This window comes from Rhinopithecus bieti, unplaced genomic scaffold, assembly GCF_001698545.2.
Source record: "Rhinopithecus bieti isolate Rb0 unplaced genomic scaffold, ASM169854v2 scaffold_1012, whole genome shotgun sequence".
Classification (NCBI taxonomy): Eukaryota; Metazoa; Chordata; class Mammalia; order Primates; family Cercopithecidae; genus Rhinopithecus; species Rhinopithecus bieti.
In genome coordinates, this window is record NW_016803312.1 from 207,770 (window position 1) to 231,979 (window position 24,210).

The following is a 24,210-nucleotide window of genomic DNA, read 5'->3' on the forward strand; positions in this document are numbered from 1 at the left end:
CATTTTCCCCATTGATTCTTCATCTTTTATTTTTATATTTGGGTTTTAAGAATAATTTATTTAGGTCAGTTTCTTAATTTCCCTTAAATTGGGAACTAATTACAAAATTAATTTTCAATGCAAATTCAAAATGGGCACTTTAAATCTGAAAATCTACTTTAAATATTCCTAGAATTTAGAATGCATAAAATGGAAAACATAATAAATGCCTTTTTTGTTTTTATTGTGCATTTGAATCTCAATGTGGAGTGACAGCTGTTGATCCAATATAAAAATAGTTGAACCCTATGTATACCATCTAGTTTCATCTTCAGAAGATCAGTGGCTAATTTGCTTGGTACCCCCATTTAACTCTCCTTTGAAGTTGGGGAGATGAGTTTTACATCCCTTTTTTGTTGCCTTTTATGGTTATAAAGGGACTCTGTGTGTGTGTGCAGAACCTGACCTTTGACCTTTCCTTTGATAAAGCAGTTTTCTTGTCAGGTATGAACACATGAAAATCCATGACACAACTAAACTGAATGTAATGCTAAGGAGGAAAAAATTATTTAACTATTGCTGTGTGAGCTGACATTGTTCTTCCAGTGGGATCTGTTACTGGGAATGCCGGGAGAATTATTTCTACAGCACAAGCTGCTTTTATTACTCTTTGGTGTAACAGGAAGAATACTGCGGTGAACTGTTAGAGCCTGTTTCTCTTAGGTGTTTAAAAATTGGACAGTTCTACTTTGACATTTCTCTGCGTGTAATAAAACGATGTTAAGGAAAAGTAGTAAAGTGATGCTTTATAGGCTTTACTGTTCCAAGAAAATTCACAGTTGGCATTTTGTGTTTTATTGCAGTTTGGTTACCTCATCCTTTTATCTTAAGTAAATCCTGGAGTTTGTGCGTATATTGAGATTTTGTGCCTTATCTAGTACAGAAAGGAAATAGGGAAAATGCTAATGTATTTGTAGTTTAATCATAATTTACGTGACTTTTAACACCTTAAAATAGCAACTTAAAAGAATACTAAAGTTAATCTCGTATCTGAACTACTTGGAAAGTTTGGGTAGACATCTGGACATCTTAATTCTCAATGATTTGAATTACTACAAATACATAAATTTTTAATCACAAACTCCTTCCTAGCTGCTTAGCACGCTTTGGGGCTGTCCCCCATCAGCAGTCTAGGATTACGCCAATGACTTGTGCCACCATAATACTAAAGCCTTTTACTTCTAATCATTTTCACCAGAAAACTTTCAAAATATAAATGTTCTTGCCTCCCTAGGCCAAGTGAACATCAATTACCCTTATGTACTCTTTGCCTTATGCAGCTGTATTTGTTTATCTGGTGTTTGTGATTTCCCTGAATTTTCTTTTTCTTTTAGTTATTATTTCTCAGTCATCAGTGATGTCAGCCTTCCTGGAAGAAGTCTCTCTCTTCCATTGAATTTTTCTTTTTCTCCTACAATAGTATCCAAATAATTGTCTAAAGATAAAATACTGATGGAAGGGCCTAGAAGTATTCTGTTAGGAATGAAGCCTGTGAGTTTTAATTAAGAGTCGGTATCTTTAAGCCCACACCCCGAGCTATCTGTTTAGAATTGATAGAAAAAAATTATAGCCAGTAGAGTTGATAGCAGAGTACAAAAAAAGGTCTTGTACGGTTAATAGATGACCATCACTAAGTCTTACTGAGTTTAATTTGGGAGATTTTTGCGTGTGTATGCACACGCTTTGCTTATGTTATCCTCTGCCCAGAATGTGCTTATCAAAATCTTGCTCAGCATTCCTGGTCCAACCTTCCACCATTCGTATTGTGTCCACTGATTCTCCTACTCTCTTGTTGCTTCTATTCTTCCAGCCTACTACCTTCTTGTGGCACTACCTGATTTCCCACACTACTTACTGTCACACACATTCAGCATTGTGCTAAGTACTGTTGAAATGTAAGGATTAATAATACTTGGTAATAGTTTACTGTGAACATTTACTGAATGTTGTCTGTGTGTTAGGCAGTATACTAATTAATCATCTCAGGAGTATTCCTCATTTAATCCTCAAACCAACCCTGTGAGCTGCGTGCCGTTTTCATCTACATGTTACAGTCTGGGGCCAATGAGAAAAATGACATCTCCAAAGTTAGATACTAGTGAGTACCAAGGCAGGATTCAAACTCCAGTCTTCTGACTTCTGAGCTGTGCATTTAACTACTTCCCTCCCTCAAGAAAACAACTCATTATGCTAGAGTGGAGTAGAGCCTGGAAGAGGGGAGAAGTAGGTGTAGAAGAGATTATACTTGAATGAGAGGATATGGTAACTTTGAGACTGATATGAAATGAAGGCTGTATAGATGTAGTGTTATAATGGGAAAGTTAATACTGTATTTGGGGAATAGTAATTGGTTGATTATAGCTAAACCATACTAGTTGTGCTAGGATATTAAGATGAAAGCAAAGGTTGACGATCAGCTATAGGACCAGCTTAAATAATCAGATTTATTTCCAAATCATCTTTACTATATGAAAGTCTGTCTTGATATGGAAAGCTAAGCAGGAATATCCATGGCATGAATATAAAGCAAATTCATGGAAGTAGAACGGCCTTCTCAGTCAACAATCAAAGCTTCTCTGTACAGCTGTGATAAAATTTTAAATTATAAATGTGAGTACTGTGACTAATTTTTAATCATGCAAACCTTGTTTAAAATTGTAGAAAAGGAGGGTAGGATTGGTTGGGGGCCCTCACTTTTTGTTCATACTAATCCAAGCCTCCCAAGATTAAACGATTGGTATTGAGTAGACTACAGTTTCAGTCATCTTCTTAAGCATTCATTTTCATAGGAAACATGAAGTCTGCATATGTGGAGATTCCTCCATGTGCAGCTTACATTGTTAAGGTCAGAGTCCCTGGGTAGCATGAGGGAAGACACAAGAGGAAAACGTAGACTGCTCTCAATAGGAAGATCAAATAGAATACATGTGGCACAAGCAACATACAGCCCAAGCCGGAATATTAGGTTTTAATCCCTTTTGCCAGCTTGCTGCAGTAACCAACAACCTTGACATTTCAGTCATGTACACAGTGGTATTCAAGAAGGGGGCGATGAGAACAACCCGTCCGGCGGGTAGAAGGAGTATTTGACCGCTGACATTGTTTCGAGTTGCCTGCATGTGCTGATGGCAAAAAGGAATTTGAGAATGTTTTAACATCTCTAAAAACAATGTACCCTCTTTTTGCCTGTACTGGAACACACCACTGCCACCCTCTCCCCAACACACCCAGCCCAAAGCTTACCGCCCTCGTAACTTACATGTCAGCTGCAGGTGTGCTCCACGTGTCTCCTTTATTTTAAAATCTGGGCTGAAGGAGTAGCCTCTGCCTGGAATGTGCAGTTCTCATAAGAGGGACAAGAACAAGACTCTTGGCCAGACCAGATAGTGGCACTTAAAGCTTCTGCTGGGAGCTGGCATAATGTCACTCCCAGTTGTATTTCTCTGGCTAAATCTGATGTCACTGAGGCACAGAAGTAGGCCCCTTTCACAGACAGGTACTTCACGTCACTTAGCAACAGACAGTGACAAATAATCCTCTTAGAAGGAGGAAGCAGCAACTAATTGGGAACAATATTATCTACCACCATCGATTACCTTGTATCTAGGTGATTGAACAGTTTAAATTAATTCCAGTGATATAAAGAGTTATAACTTTGAAATAAAGAGGAACTTTATTTTTTCAGGTACCTTTATCTGTATTACCGATATAACTATTGACTGTTCACCAGAAACCTTTTAAAATGTAACGTTAACTATCCTTCTAAACACCTACTAAAGTATAAGGCCTGTGTACAGTGGGTTGGTCGGGGATAAAAGTATTTTATTACTGAAAAGGTCTTTGAAGTATATTCATTAAGCCTTTCATCATTATCAACAGCAATCTGCTGTCATGGATAATCAAAGAACCTCCAAGAACGTCACCTAACTTCAAGAAAAGCTCGACGGATTTTTTAAAGTGAGTTGGTCAATTATAATTTGGAGAGTCAGCAGCTCACTCATTAATGATTTTACTAATTATAGCACAAGAGTAGATCACATCTGTTGGAAACTTCTTCTCCCACTGCCTTATTTCCACTTGTGCATTTAGAGTCTGTGTTTCTAGAGGAAGAACCTCAGAAGACTCTGCTGTGTTTCCTACCCTGACTTCTCTGCCCATATTACACAGATTGGTGCCTCACAGCAGTGGGCTACTGTGGAGGTGATCTGGGCTTTATACGTTATTTGGAAAATAATGAAAGAGTAAGAAAAAGGACCACCATCCTTCCTGCTTTCAGATACTGGGATTAACTGAATTCTGTTAATCCTGCTGGTGCTAATGACATACTATGTTTTGAGATAATTTAATTGACTTAAAATCTATTTCCCAAATTATTTGGTCATAAATATAGATAGTAACCAAAGACTAAAGGTGAAACATTATAAAGTAAAATTTTGCTTAAAGGTAAATTATATACCAGTTACCTTTTATTTATTTATTGGAGGGACTTTTAACACTATAAAATGTTGTCTGCAAGCTAAAGTGTCATAAATATATGTGCAATCATTCTTGAAGTTAGATGATGATGCTCTTGGAGGTTCTTTGATGAATCATGACAGCAGATTGCTCTTCATAATGATGAAAGGCTTAATGAATAAACTTTAAAGACCTTTTCAGTATTGAAGTACTTATCCCCAGCCAACCCACTGTACACAGGCCTTATATTTCAGTAGGTGTTTAGAAGGATGGCTAATGTTACAACATTTTAAAAGGTTTATGGTGAACAGTGAATAGTTATACTAATAATACAGAGCTGCATGAAAAGGAGATATCTGTTTCATGATTGTAGGCTATTAGTCCCATTAACAGCTTGGTCCACCTACCTCCATCCCCAACTCCCCGCCAACCCCCTGCAATTAAGCTGAGTGAGGCTAGATAATTTTAAAAGCTATATTGTTTAGCAATCCCTGTTGACCAGTAAATTGGTTGAATATAAATTCCTTTGATAAAATCCTGTGATTATATCAGACTAATATAAAGAACTGCTTTTACAATAAAAATAATTTCGATGATAAATTGGAGCTTTAATTGCTAACTAAAACAGTATGTAATAGTTGAGTCTTACGTGTGTAGGGTCTCTTCCTACTGAGGGTACCTAAAAGAGTTCCAAATGCAGTACATGTTGAAATTTTCTCCTAAGTATTACAACTAGGGATGAAGAAAAGAAAATGCAAGTATATTTGCTGACCTTGGAATCTCTTTACTTAATTATCGTTCGTGGGGTTTTTTGTGTGTGTGTGTGTTGGGGGGGAGTGTAGGATTAGTGTATATTTGTTAGAACTTCATCCTAGAATATAATTTTCTTAGGATAATTTTAATAATATTCATGCAAGTAAAGATAGAGTAGCATGTTTTTCTCTCTTCTATTAGACTGCGACCTTGAGTGCACAGATTGGGTTTTTCTCTACCATCTATTAAGCCTGCCAAATGATTAAGAAATTATGATTTTGTGTATAGTTAGAGAAAATATACTACATATGGAACCTAAAAGCTGTTGCTATATTAAATTTTGGAAATGGAAAATCTGAGGGGTAGAATCCTCCTCTTCACATTTATAAAGTTATTACATTCTTTCTGTTTTATGTACAATAAGAAAAATACGACAGTAAAATGCTTTCAATTGAATGGAATTCTATACTTGCTCTTCAAACTTGCTATGCAAATATGCAGTATATTGAATGTTAATATTAAGTTTGCTACATGGATTTTTCTACAGATCTTTATACTAGGAACCCTGTTTACAAGTGTTTAAGTTAAATACATTGGTAAAAATTAGTGTTTATAATTTGAATTAAAATTACAGAGTTAAAAGAACTGCAAAATGAAACACTTTAATGGGAATAGAAGGTGGTTTTGTAACTTTTTCTGATTACATCTCTAAACATTTAAACATTACATAAATTTAAACAAGGTTTAACTAAACGATCATTTTCTACGGTAATCCAAAAAGCATTGTAAACACTCAAAATAAGCAAGCCAGTAATCACTTTAGAAGACTATGTACTGGTTTTGATTTGTGAAAGAAAACTTCTGAAATATTTCCATTTGAATTTACAGTAATCTCTTGGGTTTTTTCTCTTTTCATCCTGTAAGTATAAACACATCTTTTTTAAGTAATATGATTGAGTTAATGCCTAAGGAGTTGACCAGATTAGCTGTTAGTAGTATATGACTGAGACCAAAAAAGGAAAACATGATTTTTTTTTCTTGTTCAAGACACAGTTTGTTTTATTAGTAATGACAGTTATAGTTGGTGGTTTTGTTATTTGGAACCTAACCAATATCGCCGGATTGTTTGTTGGGAGGCAAAAAAGAGTTTCTGTTTAGATAGCTAACAAATGGGTTTGTTATCATTTCCCCACAAACAGGGTTTTGAGTTACTTGCTTTACACTTAACTTCAACCAATAAGTTGCCTTAATTCCTGATACGATTTGGCTGTTTGTCCCTACCCAGATCTCATCTCCCATAGCAAGGAGGGACCTGGTGGGAGGCGATTGGGTCATGAGGGCTGTTTCCCGCATGCTGTTCTTCTGATAGTGAGTTCTCAGGAGATCTGGTTGTTTGATATATATCTGGTGCTTCCCCTGCATGCTCTTTTCCCTGCTGCCTTGTGAAGAAGGCGCTTACTTTTCCTTCACTGTCTGGCATGATTGTAAGTTTCCTGAGGCCTCCCCAGCCATGCAGATCTATGAGTCAATTAAACCTTTTATTTATAAATTACCCCGCCTCAGGTAGCATCTTTATAGCAGTGTGAAATTAGACTAATGCAATTCGTTTTTGAAAACATAATTGACCCTTGAGCAATATGGGAGTTAGGGTGCTAACCCCTGCATAGTCAAAATCCACATAGAATTTCTGACTCCCTCAAAAATTTACTGTTAGCCAGTTGTTGACTGGAAGCCTTACCTTAACCAACAGTAGGTTAACATATATTTTGTATTTTATATGTATTATATACTGGATTCTCATAAGCTGGAGAAAAGAATATGTTAAAATTATGATGAATGTCAGTTTGTATTCTGGCCCTGCTTCTTATACATCACCTTCCTCATTGTCCAGCACTGGTTCAGAAGCATTCATCTCTATCAAACTATCTTCTGTTATTTCCTCTGATGTGGTGTCTGTTAGCTCTTGAATTTCTCCAAGATCTGTATCTTGAAACCCTTTACCCTGATTGGCTGTGTAAATCCTGTGAAGTCATACACAATATCTGGGCATAGTCTTCTCTAGCAGGAATATGTTTTGGGCTGGATGGATTAGCTTTTTCTGTAACAATGATGGCCTCTTCAGTGCTGTGTAATCCTACCAGACTTCCATGTTGTTCTTTTTGTTGGGGTTCTGTTCAATAGGAATAACCATCTTTTCTACAGAGTACTGTGTGTAATGAGCCTCAAGGGTCCTTATGACCTCCTAATCTAGAGGCTGTATTAGTGATGTTGCATTAGAGGGCAGTTAACTACTTTGATGCCTTCGGTCGTGAGCTCATGGGGTTCTGGGTGGCCAGGGACCTTGTCCAATATCCGAAGAACTTTAAAAGGTGGTCTCTTATTGGCAGGGTACTATGTAACTTCGGGTACACAGCGTTGATAGAACCGATCCAGAGAAAGTGTTCTCTTTCAGGCCTTCTTTCTTATACAACCAAAAGATTGGCAGCTGGTGGTGTCTTTTCCCTTCAAGGCTTGGGGTTAGCAGTTTTATAGATAAGGGCGGTCCTGATCATCACCCTGACTGCATGTGCATAAAACAATAGCCTTTTCCTTCCTGTCTTAAATCCTAGTGCTTGCTTCTGTTCCTTACTTATAAGTGTTCTTTATGGCATTTTTCCCCCCAGAATAGGGCACCTTTGTCCACATTAAAAACCTGTTCAGGCAGATACTCTTTCTTCTCAAAGATTTTCTTAATGGTTTCTGAGAACTTACCTGCTGCCTCTTTGTTAGCAGAAGCTGCTTCTCCTGTTACCTTGATATTTTTAAAGCCAACCCAGTTTCTAAAATTATCAAACCATCCTTTGCTGGCATTAAGTTCTCCACCTTTAGCTCCTTCACTTTTGTTTTGCTTTAACTTGTCGTATAATGATTGCACTTTTTCTTGAATCTTATTAGAATCTAAAGGTGTACCTTTCCTATGGCAATCCTGCATTTACATACAAGTCGCATTTTTTGTACAAGGAGATATTTTGCAAAATGTGGAAAATTTGTATGGCTGCAACAATGGCTTCACGAATTTCCTTTTCTTTTGTTATGATATTCTTACGCTGGATTCATTTCTCTTGACATAGTGAGCATCCCTCAATCCATGGTGCATATCAAGCAATTCCACTTTTTCTTACGTCCAGACTTTTGTTTCTTGGGACCACTTCCAGCATCACTAGTGGCACTTCATATGGGTCACATGGTTTTATTCAAGATTTACAGTATTGCACTAAACATGATGAAAAGTACGTGAGGACTGCTTCGAATCACTTTTTACTGTGGTTGTGGAACTCACTGGAGCGATGGGCTGCACATGCGGAGATGATTAGCGCCACACTTGTGCTTTAAGCAGATTCAACACAAGCTCACCACAATAGCATCAGGAGATGGTGATGAAATTATTCCAGTAGTACAGTATGCACTAAAGTTAATTTCATGCTGTTATGATCTGATACTGCGTTTTTACATTCGTTTACATCTCTTGACGGTGCATGGTGCCAGGTACGGTCTGTATGCCCCTGTTTTGGTACATTTTAACTTTTTGTAATAGATTTGTGGCATTTCATGGTAGTTAAAAAAAAAATAGACTAGTATCTACATATATTTTATGCATACATGGCATACTTAGTTTTTTCTTAATTTTTGAATATATCGCTAGGCTGCACAGTTTGTGAGTTTTTCAAACTGTTGCAAATTTCCAAGAAAAATTTCCAATATATTTATTGAGAAAAAATTCACATATAAATGGACCCATGCAGTTCAAATCCGTGTTGTTTGAGGATCAACTGTACTCGCTTCTTAGTTCTTTGAAGGAATCTGCTTTCATCAGTTTTCAATATTTTCCCTGGCAGGTTCCCCAGCCATAACCTCAATCTAACACTAGTATTCTATTTCTAATAGCTCATGAGAAGCCCGCAGTTGGCAAACAGTGAGTGTTTGTAGTGTGCCAAGTATTAAGATAACTCCATGTATTCTACTTGGATGTTTAACCATTACCTCCAAACTCTTAAAAGTTCAAAAATCAAATTCATTCTTCTGTCAAAGCTCATTTCCCTTCCTAAGTCCTCCTTTTCTGTCACAGTTCTGAGTCCTATTCACATTTTTCAGTTTCCCTGTGTGCTATGAAGTCACATCTCCCTGCCTTTCATGATTCCATTCCTTCTAGCTAGAATTCCCTGCCCTCTTTTCTATTTCTGATAATAGCCAAAATATATTCTTTGTAAAAATCTGTGAAGGTGATTAAGATGTCTTTATTGCCCCCATATATCAAAAAGTTGGCATGTTTAATAAATGTTAAGGGCTGGCCGCAGTGGCTCAAGCCTGTAATCCCAGCACTTTAGGAGGCCGAGGCGGGTAGATCATGAGGTCAGCAGTTCAAGACCAGCCTGTCCAAAATAGTGAAACCCCGTCTCTACTAAAAATACAAAAGTTAGCCGGGCATGGTGGCGGGTGCCTGTAATCCCAGCTACTCGGGAGGCTGGGGCAGAGATTTGCTTGAACCTGGGAGGCAGAGGTTGTAGTGAGGTGCGATCACGCCACTGCATTCCAACCTGGGCAACGGAGCAAGACTCCATCCATCTCAAAAAAATAAATGTTAGAGCATTTGGGGGGAAAAGTATGTAATATATTATCTCAATCATGGGTCAGCAGATGGCTCTCAGGCCAAATCAAGTTAAGTTTTATTGGAACATAGCCATGGTCATGTATTTTGCTGCTAAAACCATGTGCCCTGCAAAACATAAAAATTTACTCAATGGCCCATTACAGAAAAATGCTTACCAAACCCTGCTCTAAATGAACATGTAGTTAACTAGAGTCCACCAGGACATTTGCCTGAGTTCCAACTGCTCTTTCTATAGCAGGCGAGCTTGTATAGCCTATTCATAACCAGAGGCAAGAAAGATAAGTGGTATACTTTTCATTAAGGTTTACTTTAATTTCGTTCTACGTTGGCATAGTTTTTTTTTTTGTTTTGTTTTGTTTTTTTTGTTTGTTTGGTTTTTTTTTTTTTTTTGAGGCAGAGTCTTGCCCTGTCGCCCAGGCTGGAGTGCAATGTCATGATCTCGGTTCACTGCAACCTCCGCCTCACAGGTTCAAATGATTGTCCTGCCTCAGCCTCCCAAGTAGCTGGGATTATAGGAGCCCGCCACCACGCCCAACTATTTTTTGTATTTTTAGTAGAGACGGGGTTTAACCATGTTGGCCAGTCTGCTGTCTAACTCCTGACCTCGTTATCTGCCCGCCTTGGCCTCCCAAAGTGTTGGGATTACAGGCGTGACCCCCAGTGCCCAACCACTAGCAGAGTATTTTTTTAAAAAACACATGGCACTTAGAGAAAAGGCATCAGGTAGGTTGCTTTAAATTATTTTTACACTCCAGATTTTCACCTCCTTAATGCCAGAGAATCGGATCTAAACCTTCTATGGCTAAAATCTGGAATTTTACTTGCTTCCCTCTACTATGTAAACAGCAATAATTTCCCAAACTTTGTAGCAATATTGAAGTAATGCTTCAGTTACATTTCTACTACCTTTCCCCCACAAAAATTTAGTTTAACCCAGAAAAAATAACCTGATACTCCCTTTTCTTCTATTTAGATCATAGTTTTAAGTAATATTTAGAAATTTCCAGCAATATCTTAAAACTTACTTTAAAACTTTTCCTCACTTATTAGTGACCCAAAAAAAGGTTGAGAATGGAACAGATGGTGAATAGAAAGAATAACTGTATCCTGATTTTGTGCCCCTGTAAGTTCCCCTCTGCATAAAATTTGATCTGTTAACCGTGTACCTTCTCAGCCAGAATTTCAAAGGTTATGGTGTTCATCTACAAATTTCAACAGTCAAATGGAGACAATTGAAAAATGTGTTAGAAATAGTTAAGGGAGCTAAAGCTTATACTAGAATAAATGTAGAAATCTGCAACTAAGGTTTGGGAGTGATAAAGGGAACTGAGGAATACTAATAACCCATGTGTCAGCAATTGCTCCCTAAATCTGAGAGCCAACACTGCAATCCTGGCTTTGGGATAAAAGTTAATTATAGAGCTAAGGCTATATTGGTAATGTATCAGAAAAGGAAAGATGGTTTTAAGAAATATTGTTCAGGTTAAGTAAACCTTTCTTTGACCCAGTCATCCCACTCTGGTGACCTGCTGTACAAATATAACTGCACGTTTATGATGTTACATGTTCAGGTTTATTTGATTCAGCATTTTTTGTAACAGCAAAAGATTAGATACAGTTCAAGGACTAGATCATAAAATCAAAAAGGCATTGAAAGTTAAGCCAAAGGAAAAACATGTCACTTGGGCATATACATTATCAGCAAAATAATGTTGGAAATCCAGTGAAGGGTGAGCCTAAGAAGTTTCTAGGAAGGGATTGTAAATGAGAGACAACTGTACATTACAAAATTTTACAAATGTTAAAAAATATCAAGTGGTTTTTAAGTTGCTTTACCTTTTATTATAATACATGAAAAATGTGTAAGGGCTTGCACAGGTTGCCTTGTTTTAGTTCCCATTCCTGTTTTTTATAAATAAGGTTTTCAGGAACCGAGTCCTAATGGTTGAGTTAGAACTCCTCTGATTCTTAGTTTCTTCACCCATGAACAGGGTAAAGGTGAGATATTAGAATAACAGTTAAGAAGTACATTTCTTGCAAAAAGTGTGTCCACAGGGGAACAGCATTTTAGATTTTAACATTTGTACCCCATAAAAAGGATTCAAGGTAGTAGGAAGGGATACTTGGAAACTTACTCTCTGATGACGTTTGTCTGAGTGAACACCAGTATAGGCAAAGATAATTATAGGTAAAAGCTAACCAAAGGTAAACAATAAGAGCCTGCATTTTAGATTCATGTGTGTCAAGCAGAATTTCGTAATGGCTTAGATATGTGGGGTAAATGTAAAGAATCAAAGGTAACACAATTTTTGTGCTTAGAATTCTGATAAATATTTTCTGTGATAAATTAGTCATGGTAGAGAATTTGTTTTATGGGAGAAAGAAATTTCTGTCTCTAGGGTGTTTCCTTTGAGTTCTGAAAAATTAAAATTCTGGACATGTAGAACTTGATTGAGCTTTGACTAGGTTATTAAATTAAAATTTTAATGCATTTGCTATCTAATTGTATCATTATTTGCTATAATAAATCTCTGGATTTTATTTTCGAATATTTCAAAACTAGAGTATATTTTATTTCTTCTTACCTGAACAAAAAAATGTGGGAAAAAATGGTTCGGGTTTTTTTGTGTGTGTTTGTTTTATGTTTGTTTTTTTTTTATGCTACATTTTATAGTAATTTTCCCCAGTGTTTTAAGTATTTATATAAAGCTTCACATGTATTGTTCACAACAATTTTCTGTGGTTGAAGTTTTATTGCCATTTTTCAAATGTAAAATAAATGACCTGGAGAGTTTATGACCTATCTCGTTACACATCTATGATACAAATGTAACTCAAAGTCTTCTGACTCCAATGTCATTATGTCTCCCTACTCTAGTATCTGTTTTCTTTTTAATGTCATGATACTATAGCTAGTTGACAACGTGCTTCTTATCTTTTCAGGATATGGCTTTAGTTGCCCCTGAAGCTCCTTCAGAACAAGCCAGAAGAGTTTTTCAAACCTACGACCCAGAAGGTAAAATATTTTATTAACATCATCTCTGTGTTTTATGTCTTCATATGTTTGAAATATATTGATACCTACCTGATTTTATTCAAAAGATATATTGGGTTATTTAATGAAACGTAAGTTGTGTTTCTTGAACATTTTAAAAGGAAAATAGTGAAAATGTGAACAAATGAAATAGCACACAAGTACTTGTTGAGTTGGGTTTCTTGGCGTACTGAAGGTATAGTTGACCTCTGATTAATCTTGACCCCAAACAGGGAAAAATACCACCTTTTGAACAAACTGTTTGAAAAGTAAGTCATTTGCTTCTTTACTTATCCAAACGAATATTAAATAAACAGATCTTCCAGGATATTTCTGTATAATTGACCTCCCAGGATAAAGAAGCAGAGGAAGGTCATCTGAATCATTCACTTTGGAGCCTATGCTTAGCTATTCTACCTAACAAAGTATAGTTTTATATATCCTTAAAATGTCTGCTGAGTCATTGTCACCGAGGTTGTTTTGATCACTTTTGTGTTTACATATTTAGGTAACAGTTACGACTTTATTATAGCTAACTCACTGACCTTTCAAGTATAACTTCAAAACTAAGTTGTCATACTTGAAAGTTCCCTTACAAAGTACCATGTAGAAATGGAAGTTGCTGGATCAGTGAAGTCCTTGTGGACACCTGAATGGATTCAGTTATCTTTATGAATATAATTTCTTCTATCTTGAAACTTTTTACACTTAGCAATCTGCTCTTTTCCTCTCTGAAAATCCATGTCATGCAGATTCTAAGAATATACTCTTAGCACTTACTAGCAGATAACTTTAGGCTAGTTACTTTTAGGTCTGCTGTTTTCTTAGGTATCATTGTTAGAACGACTGTACCTAGTTCTTAGAGGCATTATGAATATTAAATGAATAATGTAGAAAGCACCTTGCTCGGTGGTACAAGCGATTGTCCAAGGTAATAGTCATATTCTTAACCCAGTATAACTACGAACATTCCAAAACCAAACACATGGCTTTCATGTAATCGTTAAGTGTTGTGTTGTGTTGTGTTTTACTAGTGAAGATTTGGGAACCACAGTTGAAACTGGGAGTGAATGAGTTTCTTGAGAAAAGAAACATACAAGGAGAGGATCAGAAAATCTTAGGAGATAATAACTGTTAAAGAATAAAGACATGAAAAAATGCCTTCAGAGCAGACATAGGAGCCCTAAACTTTAGAAGGCTGATGTTGTAAGACTAAAAAAATTTCATCAATGCTGCAAAGATACTGAAGTTAAGGTTGTTAAAGTAGGAGACAGTTGTCAAAAGTAGTAGCTTTGTTTGCTTTCAGTAATCACTAATGAGGTAGCAGGCTTGTACTATTCTTTTACAATGTACCAAGGAAAATTAGAACTTCTCAGATTACCAATACTAAAACATAACTTATAGTCAGTGCAGTTATTTCAGAATTGAGTTGTGAGAGATGCATATGAAAATAAATTTGCTGTATTTCTACTAGACAAAGAAAATTATTAAATGGTTTTAATCTACAGAGTTGTGTGTAACAACTTATCAGGACTATAAACTGAATTATTAAGCAAAATTTATTCAGATAGCTTAGAAACTATGCCTCTATATATGACTTAGGAAGAAGATAAAATCTACTTTTCATCTAAATATCACACTGTTCATGGTTTAGCTATGTCATAGCTCTAAGAAGTAGAAGGATTAAAAGTAGATTAATTTTCAGTTTTATTCTTTTCAATCACTTACAGACTAATCTGCTAATTTAATTTTCTTTCTCCAAATGGTATGCTTTTGTTTCAAGATGTAAGCAAATCACACTTTCTCAGAATACTTAGTATACAAAAAGTTCTTACAAGCATTCAGATACAGTTTCCATTTAGCAGAGACTGGTATAGGGACAGTTATCCTTTGTCACCCTCCTCAGAATGCTTGTAGAATAACTGACCTAGAACGACACTGAAGGTACCCAGGAGTATTTTTGTGTCTTTATTTCACTTTTAGCTCCCACCCCTGGTTGCTAAACCCAGGTATCTGACTGGGTGGATTTGCAGTCACACTGTTAACACTGTGCTGTGGGTATATTCCTAATTAAATAGACATGTACAGGCTAATCACCATTTATAGCATTGCCTCTATGAGACCACATCTTCCATAACCTAAACAAGTGATTTAATACTGATCATTTGGAACATAAACCTGGTATGTAAGTGGGGATCTGTCTAAGAATGATGTGTGGCATTTGCATGGAATGTTACAATTTCTAAAGCACTTTACCTCCATGTCCTCAATAAAACCTTGCCACAAACCTAGGAGATAGGCAGGGATCATCATCGTTTGTGTTCTTTAGAGAACAGCCTTGTGATGGTTTGAGTCACTTTTCCAGAGCCACATACCTAAATGTGAGAACCAAGACTAGATTTTAAGTGTTTCAGCAATCTTTCCCCTTCTCTCTACTATACCAGTATCTTTCTGAAAGGCCAAAGTCATAAAGAGGTACTTTTTAACCTTTCCAAATTTAAGTTTACTTTGAACTGTTAATTTAACGGAGTAAGGATTTGATACTCTCATTTCTAGTTGAGCAATTTCTGCCCGTTTCAGAATCTTGAGGATCTTAGGAGCCCAATACATACTTTGATATCAAGCATACTTATAAAACAAGGTCAAAAATATATTTTTTAACTGTTAGTTTCTCATTTGGAATACTAGCAAAATTGTACTTTCTGCGGGACCTTGACATATCTCCTCTAGATAATTGGCTCAGTTTAATCTCACATTCAGAAAGGGGAGACTAGCATACGTACTCAGCTTAAAGAGAATCAGGTATCAGGCCTATTCAAAGTGTTCCACATGAGCTTCGGAGAAAGGCCACAGTGTTTATTTTTGTGGATCTTTTTTGTGGAAGAAAGTGTTTGGATATGTGCTTTGTATTCAGGTACATGTTTTATAGGAATTTTTGTAAAATGATAAGGATGAAGATACATTAATATGATCAAAGATACTGAACAAGAATTCTCTAGTGCCTCTGGATACCAGGAAAATGGCTCCATCTCTGTTACTCCTCACTAGCTGTGTGATGTTGGACAAGTTCCTAACTCAGTTTTTCATCTGTAAAATGGACTTAATAGCAACTACTTTATATGAATTAGTCAGCACTCAATACCTTAACCATTGTGTTGTTTTTTAAAAATGTGTGGCACAGAGCTTATTCCATAATCTCCAAAGACATCAAGGTCTGCATAGGTAGTGTTTGAAGTGCTCATCACAGGTTTTCATAATGGATTTTGTTTTCTTCTTTCTCCTTTATCCCCTCCCCCTTGTACAATCACATGTCAGGAAGCAACACTATTTCTTTTCAAAGATCCCAGTCTTTAAGAATAATTGGACTATTGTAGATTGAGCTTAATATACACCACTCCCTAGACATCCTCTAGAATTGCCTTGTCTTTTCTGTTCCTTTTAAATAAATGCTCCTCCCTGTGCCCTTGCTGTGGCCTCCCTGCACTCCTGTCACTGTCATCACTGTTTCTGTCAGGCAGCCCCAGCTAACAGTTTTCTGTATACTGCCACCATATTTTGTACCTTTTCCATCACATAATAAAAATGAATTTGCAGTACGAGCTATAAACGAGCTACTTATTTCTGAGCTTGTATCATTAAAAGTAACAAATGTTATCAAGCAGCTATGAGTCAAGCACTATGGTAGGCCCTGGGGATCTGGACTCCCTGCCCTCCAAAACTCATTGCCCACTGGGGAGCCAGGTGGGCCAGCCAGAAGTAATGCCAAAGAGGTCCGGAAAAGCTCAACTCTGGTGTCTGTGTGACTTGGCCTTGGGGAAAAGGCCACTTGCTTTTTCAATAAGAGTATTTATTAAATTGTAGATCTATATTAAGGTTTTAATGGTATATTGCTACATAAATATACAATGTTTAAAATAAAATCACTTAATATTTGACTACAATGACATTAAATTCTAATTTTTTTTTTTGATTCCCAAGAAACCATAGTCTCTCTCTCCCACAGTAGATGGAAAATGTTAGTCTCAAGTATGCTGGGCTTCACAGTTTCCTTATAAGCTGTTTGTTGCAAAACTCTTGAGAAACCTTTTTCCAACTTCTCTGTTAATTTTGAGTATTTGATATTTGCCTTCTTCCTGCAGTGTCCAGTTTAGCTAGTATCACTGTTAAAATTGAGACCTGCTGGTCTCTCCTGTTTCTTTCTTAATCTTTCAGAACAGAAATCCTGATTGTTTTATATTTCCTTTGAAAGCCCAATTCAGGTTTCCTCCCAGTTATGAAACAGTTATCTTATCCAGTAAATGACACGCCTCACTTTCACTCTCCTTCATCAGCTCTCTTTTGCATTGAGTTATTCCTCCCCACAATCTCTAAGGACTTGACACTTTTAGCAATCTGGATATTTAACTGGTAAAAATCTTTAAAAATTTTAAACCAACAGCTTTTTTCCTCCTTTCAGCCACAATCCGACAGTATTACAATATGTATGTGCTAGCCATTGGCTGCTGTGCCCTCTTTTCATAGTTCCCATTCTTTTGTGTTGATATCTCTGTAGTTAATTTACCAACGCATGCAAGTTCTATTTTTTTATTTTAGTTCTTCATAGATCTGCTTGACTAATCAAATGGTATTCTGAGATTTCCTTTGCTGTTGACTTTCAGGTCATCTTTTCATCTTTGTGCCTCGTTTCCTTATTCTCTAGAGAGTCAGTTGACGAAATGTCAGATGACCTAGGTTTCATCTGTTTTTACACTTAACGATTCTGGTCTTTTTCTAAAGAATTTTTTTGTAGGTATGATTAACATATCAAAGTAAGTTTTCTACAAAGGAGAATAATTTTGAAATCTCTTTCTAATCTTGACTATATTAAAAGTCTTTGAATTATTGAGAAAATTCTATTACATCTTTAGTTTTAAAATTAGTATTTTAAGCATGTTGTTAAGAACGTCACATTGTTGTTTTTATTGTTATTTGCCAATTAACTTTTTCTTGGGGTGGGAGCTGAGTTGCAGGTTATAGTTTCTGCGGAAAGGCTGCCAGCTGTGACAAAGTACATGCTGTTAGTGCTCCTGAAGAACGTTGTACAAATGGAGCATCCCTAACCCGAAAGTTTGATCCTCCAAAATTTTGAGTGCCTATATGACCCTGTGGAGCATTTCAGATTTTGGACCAGATTGGGGATGTTCAACCATTATATATTTGCAAATATTCGAAAACCAGAAGAAATCTGAAATCTAAAACACTTCTAGAATCAAGCATTTTGGATGAGGAGACTCCACCTGTACTACCAAATAAACACAGAAACCTAATTGTTCCTGTCTGCTGGTGGCCACATAAAGCCTGTTTCACATTTGGAGATGCTGAGCCTTTTTACCTGTGACCTAACTTAAGCAAAATCGTGATCAGACTCATCAAAGCTAAGCCCACAGAGCTTGAATGTTTTTACAAGTGCCTTCAACCAAGGTCTTCTTTATTCTCAGTACCTCAAATTATTGGTAACTTAACAAACTGGAATTACTCTAACCCTTCACTTAAAAAATTGCTCATTTTTAATTATCCTAGATGACTCATAACCTTTTAGTCAAGGCCAATCTGTCTTCAAATGGATAAACAGCTCCTTATGAGGTTTAAGAATAGAAAAGACCATTCTACAATCATCACTTCATTCCTTTCTGATAGTGATAGTGTACAATTCCACATCCTGAAAGAAGAACTGCACACTTTATTCTGTAGTTTGATTGTAGGAGCAGGGCTTTTGGATGTCTTGTACTCCATGGCAAGATTTTTTTTTAATCATCTAATCCCTGAAGGACATTGGAAGCTGATTTAAAGCTGAGAGTCTTCAGGCATGAGTAAATGGATAGGGGAAATTGGGCACTGTACATTTAAGGAATAAACAAGTTACTCGTTTAAAACCACTCTCATTTCAAACTATCCCACAAGGACTTTGTGTGTGTCATGGTCTGTTGCATCATCAGAGTTTGGGCCATGTTCCATAAAGTAGTCATCATCAGCATTAGTTTGACTCTTCATTTCAGGATTTTTTGGTATTTTTTTTTAAAAAAAAAAACCTACAGCTTTTATTTAAATCACCAAGTCTGTTTTAGAATATGTTTGCTGTTAAACTGTCAGTTGTCTAAATATCAGTGGATTGCTAACATTCCTTCAGGAAACTAAATAACATTGTGACAAAGGGAATTTGTTGGTTAAAGAATTCTTTTAAATGAACTTTTAAACGGGAATGTAAAGGTTTAGTTTGTTTATTGAAAGATTAAGTAGAAAAATATTTTCCCCGCTTAACGCTGTAACACTGTTTAGAACACTGTTTAAAGATCAAATAATTTGACTTTAAGCTTTCTTGGAGTTCTCAAGTTATAAAATTTTTTTATTTGAAACTAACCTAGACAATAAATATTTGCTGATGTTTCCTAGAAAACTAACAGAAGAGAGTCTCTAATAACAATAGGTACGATGCCTAAAATAAGCAACATACTATTCCTTCACTCTTCATATTTTTTATGCGATTTTTTTCCTGGAATCTGATCAGCAGTAACAGCATTTCTTGAAGTAAATTCTTATTTCAAGTTGTTTCTGATTTTTTCCCCCCCAGATAATGGATTCATACCCGATTCACTTCTGGAAGATGTGATGAAAGCATTGGACCTTGTTTCAGATCCTGAATAGTAAGCTAAACAGGAAGTGTTATTTAGCCAACTCAAAAAGATTCATTTAAGTTTAAGACATATTGTACATTTTACCTTTTAAAATCTATCTGCATATACGAAGCATAGCAATCCATGTAAAGCAAAGATTTAGAAAGAAATCGAACTAATCCAATGTTATAGCAGACTTGACATACTTAAATTGAGTGTCCTTTCCCACCCAGCAGTTATTGTCCTGCTTTTTAAAAAATGCTAAAAGTGTCTTTCTATAAGCTTTACAAAGTTTTTTCTCTGCAAAAACTTCCCCATGTCTTAAAATTTTATGTGACTTTAGTATCTTCAGTAAAGTAATGACGGTTCTATGTAGATAGTGCTAGTTGCCCTGCTTAAATAACCAGCAGGCCTCTGACTTTCCCTCTTAAATAAAGATGATCAAAGATATCTAACATTTCTAAATGATTAACTGACCTGAAACTTGTGGGGGTGGCTGCAATATATTATGGCATATTGGTTTTCAGTATTTCTTAGGATCCTGTCATTGTCTTCATTCTCACTGTTATGTTTTATACATTGTTACATCTACAACTTCCTCTGTAGATTAAGATCTTTAGTTACTATCCATGAAAAAATAACTCTTGTTAAGTAGATATATGTATTGATCAAATATGGGAATAAAAGTTAAGATAGGATCTGTACTCCTTTTTTCAGCATAGCTTTTCCTTCCGTAGGTTTTTCTAAGAATGAAAAGACGTGAGCTTATCGAACATAATGAAAGCGTTCAGCAAAAGCAACAGGACATATTGGTAGACACCGTTTTTACAATTTGATCCTGTTCTGTTTTTAGATGAGTTCAGTCATGCTTTCTTTGAAAGTATGCAATACATATAAACATTTATAAACCAGCCACATCTGAATTAATCTGTCTCAATCTTACTAGAGCTGTGATTTCATCCATTCTCAATAGAAATATTAACAAATGAATATTAATAATTGTTTTCAATTTAAAGAGAAATTCAGAGTGTTGACCTAGTCCAACAAATGGTATGATACTAATTACTACACTTCTTCTAACTTTATTTCCAAGTAGAGACCCTCTTGTTGACACTGCTCTAATTTGCAAAAGAGAATTAACTCAAGTAATTTTTGTTACTGACCAGACTAAGGAAGAGAAAGAAGAAAAGTTGTGTGTTTTTTTTTTCCAAATTCTTACGTAGCTATATGTCATCTACCTAATTTTCCTTGTTTTATCAGATAGAAAACGTATCTTGAATCATAAAGTTAGTACATTTGATTCAGGTTGTTTTTCTTGAAGTAGCTGAAAGATTGGACTGAAGTATTCCCTCTACTTTGGCCTAGTTAGTTATAATACAGGATGGCCCATAAAATAACTGGGCCATCCTAAGGATTAAGTGAATTAAATGTAATATGACCCTGCCTTCATTTGCTTCATCATAACCTCCTGGCCTTACTCAGACTCATTAAAATGCCATATCCTTTGTACAGTATGCCATACAAGAATGATAACCACGGGCCCACAAAAGCATCTCACAAGGCCAATACTATACATGTCAGGTAGCAGGACTGCGAGGCAGCCTGACCCAGGTGTTTCCCAGAGAGACGGCTATGTCAGCACAGATGCAACTTTCATAAACCTTAAAAATAGTTTACCCTCACAAGAATAGCTTCAGCTCCTTTTGTGAAAGGCACACCTGGTAACTGACCCAGACCGAAGCAGCAAACTCAAAGGAGAGAAGTTGCCCCTGAGGAAGGTGACTAGAATCACCTGAAATGTCCAAACATAACACTTTACATGTTGTGTAGTAAGGTAGACTTAACTGGTCCTTTATAATTTGAGATAGCATGGAAAATAAAACTTTTCTGAAGACTATTTCCATTTTTAAACCAATTAAACTGCAGTCTGCTTTTTTCTGCCTTCTTTCTAGTCACACATAACACCACCTGTCACCAGCCTTGGTACACCTACATCATAAGGGCTGGTACGCAGTTGAGGCTGCTGCCGGACCAATACAGTATATATCACTCACTGTCATTCATGACACATTAGCTCTTTGAGAATTAATGTAGCTCTTTAACCTTCAAATTACATTGTCTATGAATTTTAAGCTTCTGTCTCATTTAGTTCTTAAAAGTAAGCTTTTTAAGAGATGTTTTCTATTATCTGATGTTCCACTGCCTTTTGACCGTGTTTCTTTTTCTGCTTGGGCTTAAAATAAACATTTTGTTAGTTAAATGCCTTATTTGATTGTTAAATTCAGGCATACCTATGAAGCAAAGAGAATTTGCCTTTGGGAAGTTACAAGCTTGAGTTTATAAGCCTTGGTTTTTAAATTACTTTACCTAATAAGGAACAATATTCCAAAGTCGTCACAATTTAAATTTTAAATAGTAACAGATTACTCTAGTTTAAAAATAACCAAGTTTTGGCAAATTGGATGTCATTCCTGTGTATTTGTCATTAAGGTTCTAAAAAGAACAGCTCTTAGTATTTTGGCAGTTGAATGTGTTGTAGTACCAGTAATTTAATCATGAAAGAAAAGCAGCTTTTTTTTTTCCTCTGGTATCCACTGTTTTTCTTTTTTCTCCCCATAGTATAAATCTCATGAAGAATAAATTAGATCCAGAAGGATTAGGAATCATATTATTGGGCCCATTTCTTCAAGAATTTTTTCCTGATCAGGTAACATAGTTGAGGAAATATATTTACTGTGACTCTGTTGGGATGATTACCTGTGATTGTTTGCAGCATTTTCTCTTTCTGTACAATGTCCTCATGCGCAGATATGAGACTGAGAAAGCACTGCTACATAGAAACCTTCCCAGACAGAGGGAATGTGTGTTCGAATACAGTAACGCAGTGCCTTGATGGGTAGGGTAGCAAAAGATGATGCAGACACCAGTCTACACACGTAATGATATGGAGAGAACAGTTCGGAAGTTTGTGGAGTAAAAAGAGAAAGATTATCTTTCTCTACTCCCACCCCCACTTTTCTTCTCTTGGGAAACTGTTAAATACTGTGAGAGAAGGTCAAGGTGGCTGTGGGTAGTGGAAGTCCCTACCTAGTGAAGCTAAGCTCCAGGAGAATTTCAGTTGTGTGGAAGAAAACCTAAGTGGGTCTGTGCTGTTTCCCATTGGAACATATCTTCCACTGGGCTTCGATAGGAGTTCAGTTACCTGGAATAGCAGAGGCATCTGTGCCAACGTTAATGTTTTGGGGTTATATCTGTATCACTGGCAAGCTAGTTCTATATCCAACACCTGTCTTTGTTCTCTAAGAGGAGCATTTTACCACTAAATCAAATTACTTAAGTAGATAATATACGTCATGGTCATTTTATCAGATATCAGTGTGGTTTGCACTGAAGTTCATTGTTGGAATAGACATTCCAATTTCTATTTTACTGCTATTATTAGAGAGATTGACAAATAGAAATAATTTAAAAGCTAGAGGGAAAATTACTAAAATTCAAGATGTAATTGTTAAGAAAGATTGTTAAATTCTAGATAAAATTGTTAAAGAGGTAAGATTCAAAAAGTAACTGAGGATATCACATTGTAGACGATTGGACTTTTAAAACTTTGGCAAAGACTTCATGAAAATTAGATCATATTTTCTGACATTAGACCCTTCAGTGTGATATCCTCTTTGTTCACATTCTGACTACTAGATTTTTTTTTTTTTTTGGAATCTGATGTTCTAGATATCTGGATAAATAATAAATTATAGCATTTTAAACGTTGATACAGTATTAATTTTAATTATATTTCAAGGCTATGGGAACATTTGATAGAAATATTGATTCTTAGTTATAAATACAGTAAAATACAATATTCCTGTTTTTTATTTAATTTGGGGAAGATTTTGAAAAGTGAGAAATGTAAAGTGAGACAGTTGTAGTAATTTTTTAGGTAATAAGAGGGTTCCAGTCCCTTCTCTTTCACCTGTAACAGACATTTCCATTTGGTTGTACTGTTTGTTCCCTCTGTGTTTCTCTCTCACTGTTTGCTTGTTGCCTGCTATTCTGAAGACACTCTCCACCTGAGCCTGGTTTGTCTGGTTGCCTCTGTATAGTTCATGCTGTTTCCCTCCCCAGAGCATGTGATCCTGCTCCTGATTACCTTTAGAGCAGTGAGTTCTCAGCGTGATCTCCAAGAGCTTGTTAGAAATGCAAATTCTCAGGTTTCTCCCTGAAGCAGAGACTTTAAGGGTGGTGCAGCAATGTGGTCTAACAAGCCCGAGGCCCAAGTTACAGAACAGCTGCTTTAGAGGAAGACCTGTCCCAGTACCACCTATTCCCATCCTGTAGCAGCTCAGACACCCTCTGTGTCATAGATCTTTTCCGATCATGCCCTACATACCACTGATGTCCCCTTTCTCCTGTAGCCAGAAAATGCATAGTGACTCAGCACTCCTTTTGGCAATTAGTCACATACTGTCTTGTCCCAAACAGATGAATATAGTGATCATTCAGTAAACTGTTTATTTATTTAAGACGGAGTCTCGCTCCGTCACACGGGCTGGAGTGCAGTGGCACGATGTCAGCTCACTGCAACCTCCGCCTCCCTGGTCCAAGCAGTTCTCCTGCCTCAGCCTCCTGTGTAG

General features: G+C 36.4%; 1 protein-coding gene across 1 annotated transcript in view; it reads left to right on the forward strand.

The window, feature by feature from the left end:
- The window catches only part of MINDY3 (MINDY lysine 48 deubiquitinase 3), an 81,191-nt gene that overhangs the window by 51,267 nt on the left and 5,714 nt on the right, over positions 1-24,210 (forward strand). The window contains 3 exon segments of the mRNA XM_017874113.1: positions 12,839-12,911; positions 19,537-19,609; positions 22,199-22,286. Coding sequence (XP_017729602.1) covers positions 12,839-12,911; positions 19,537-19,609; positions 22,199-22,286 — 234 coding nt within the window.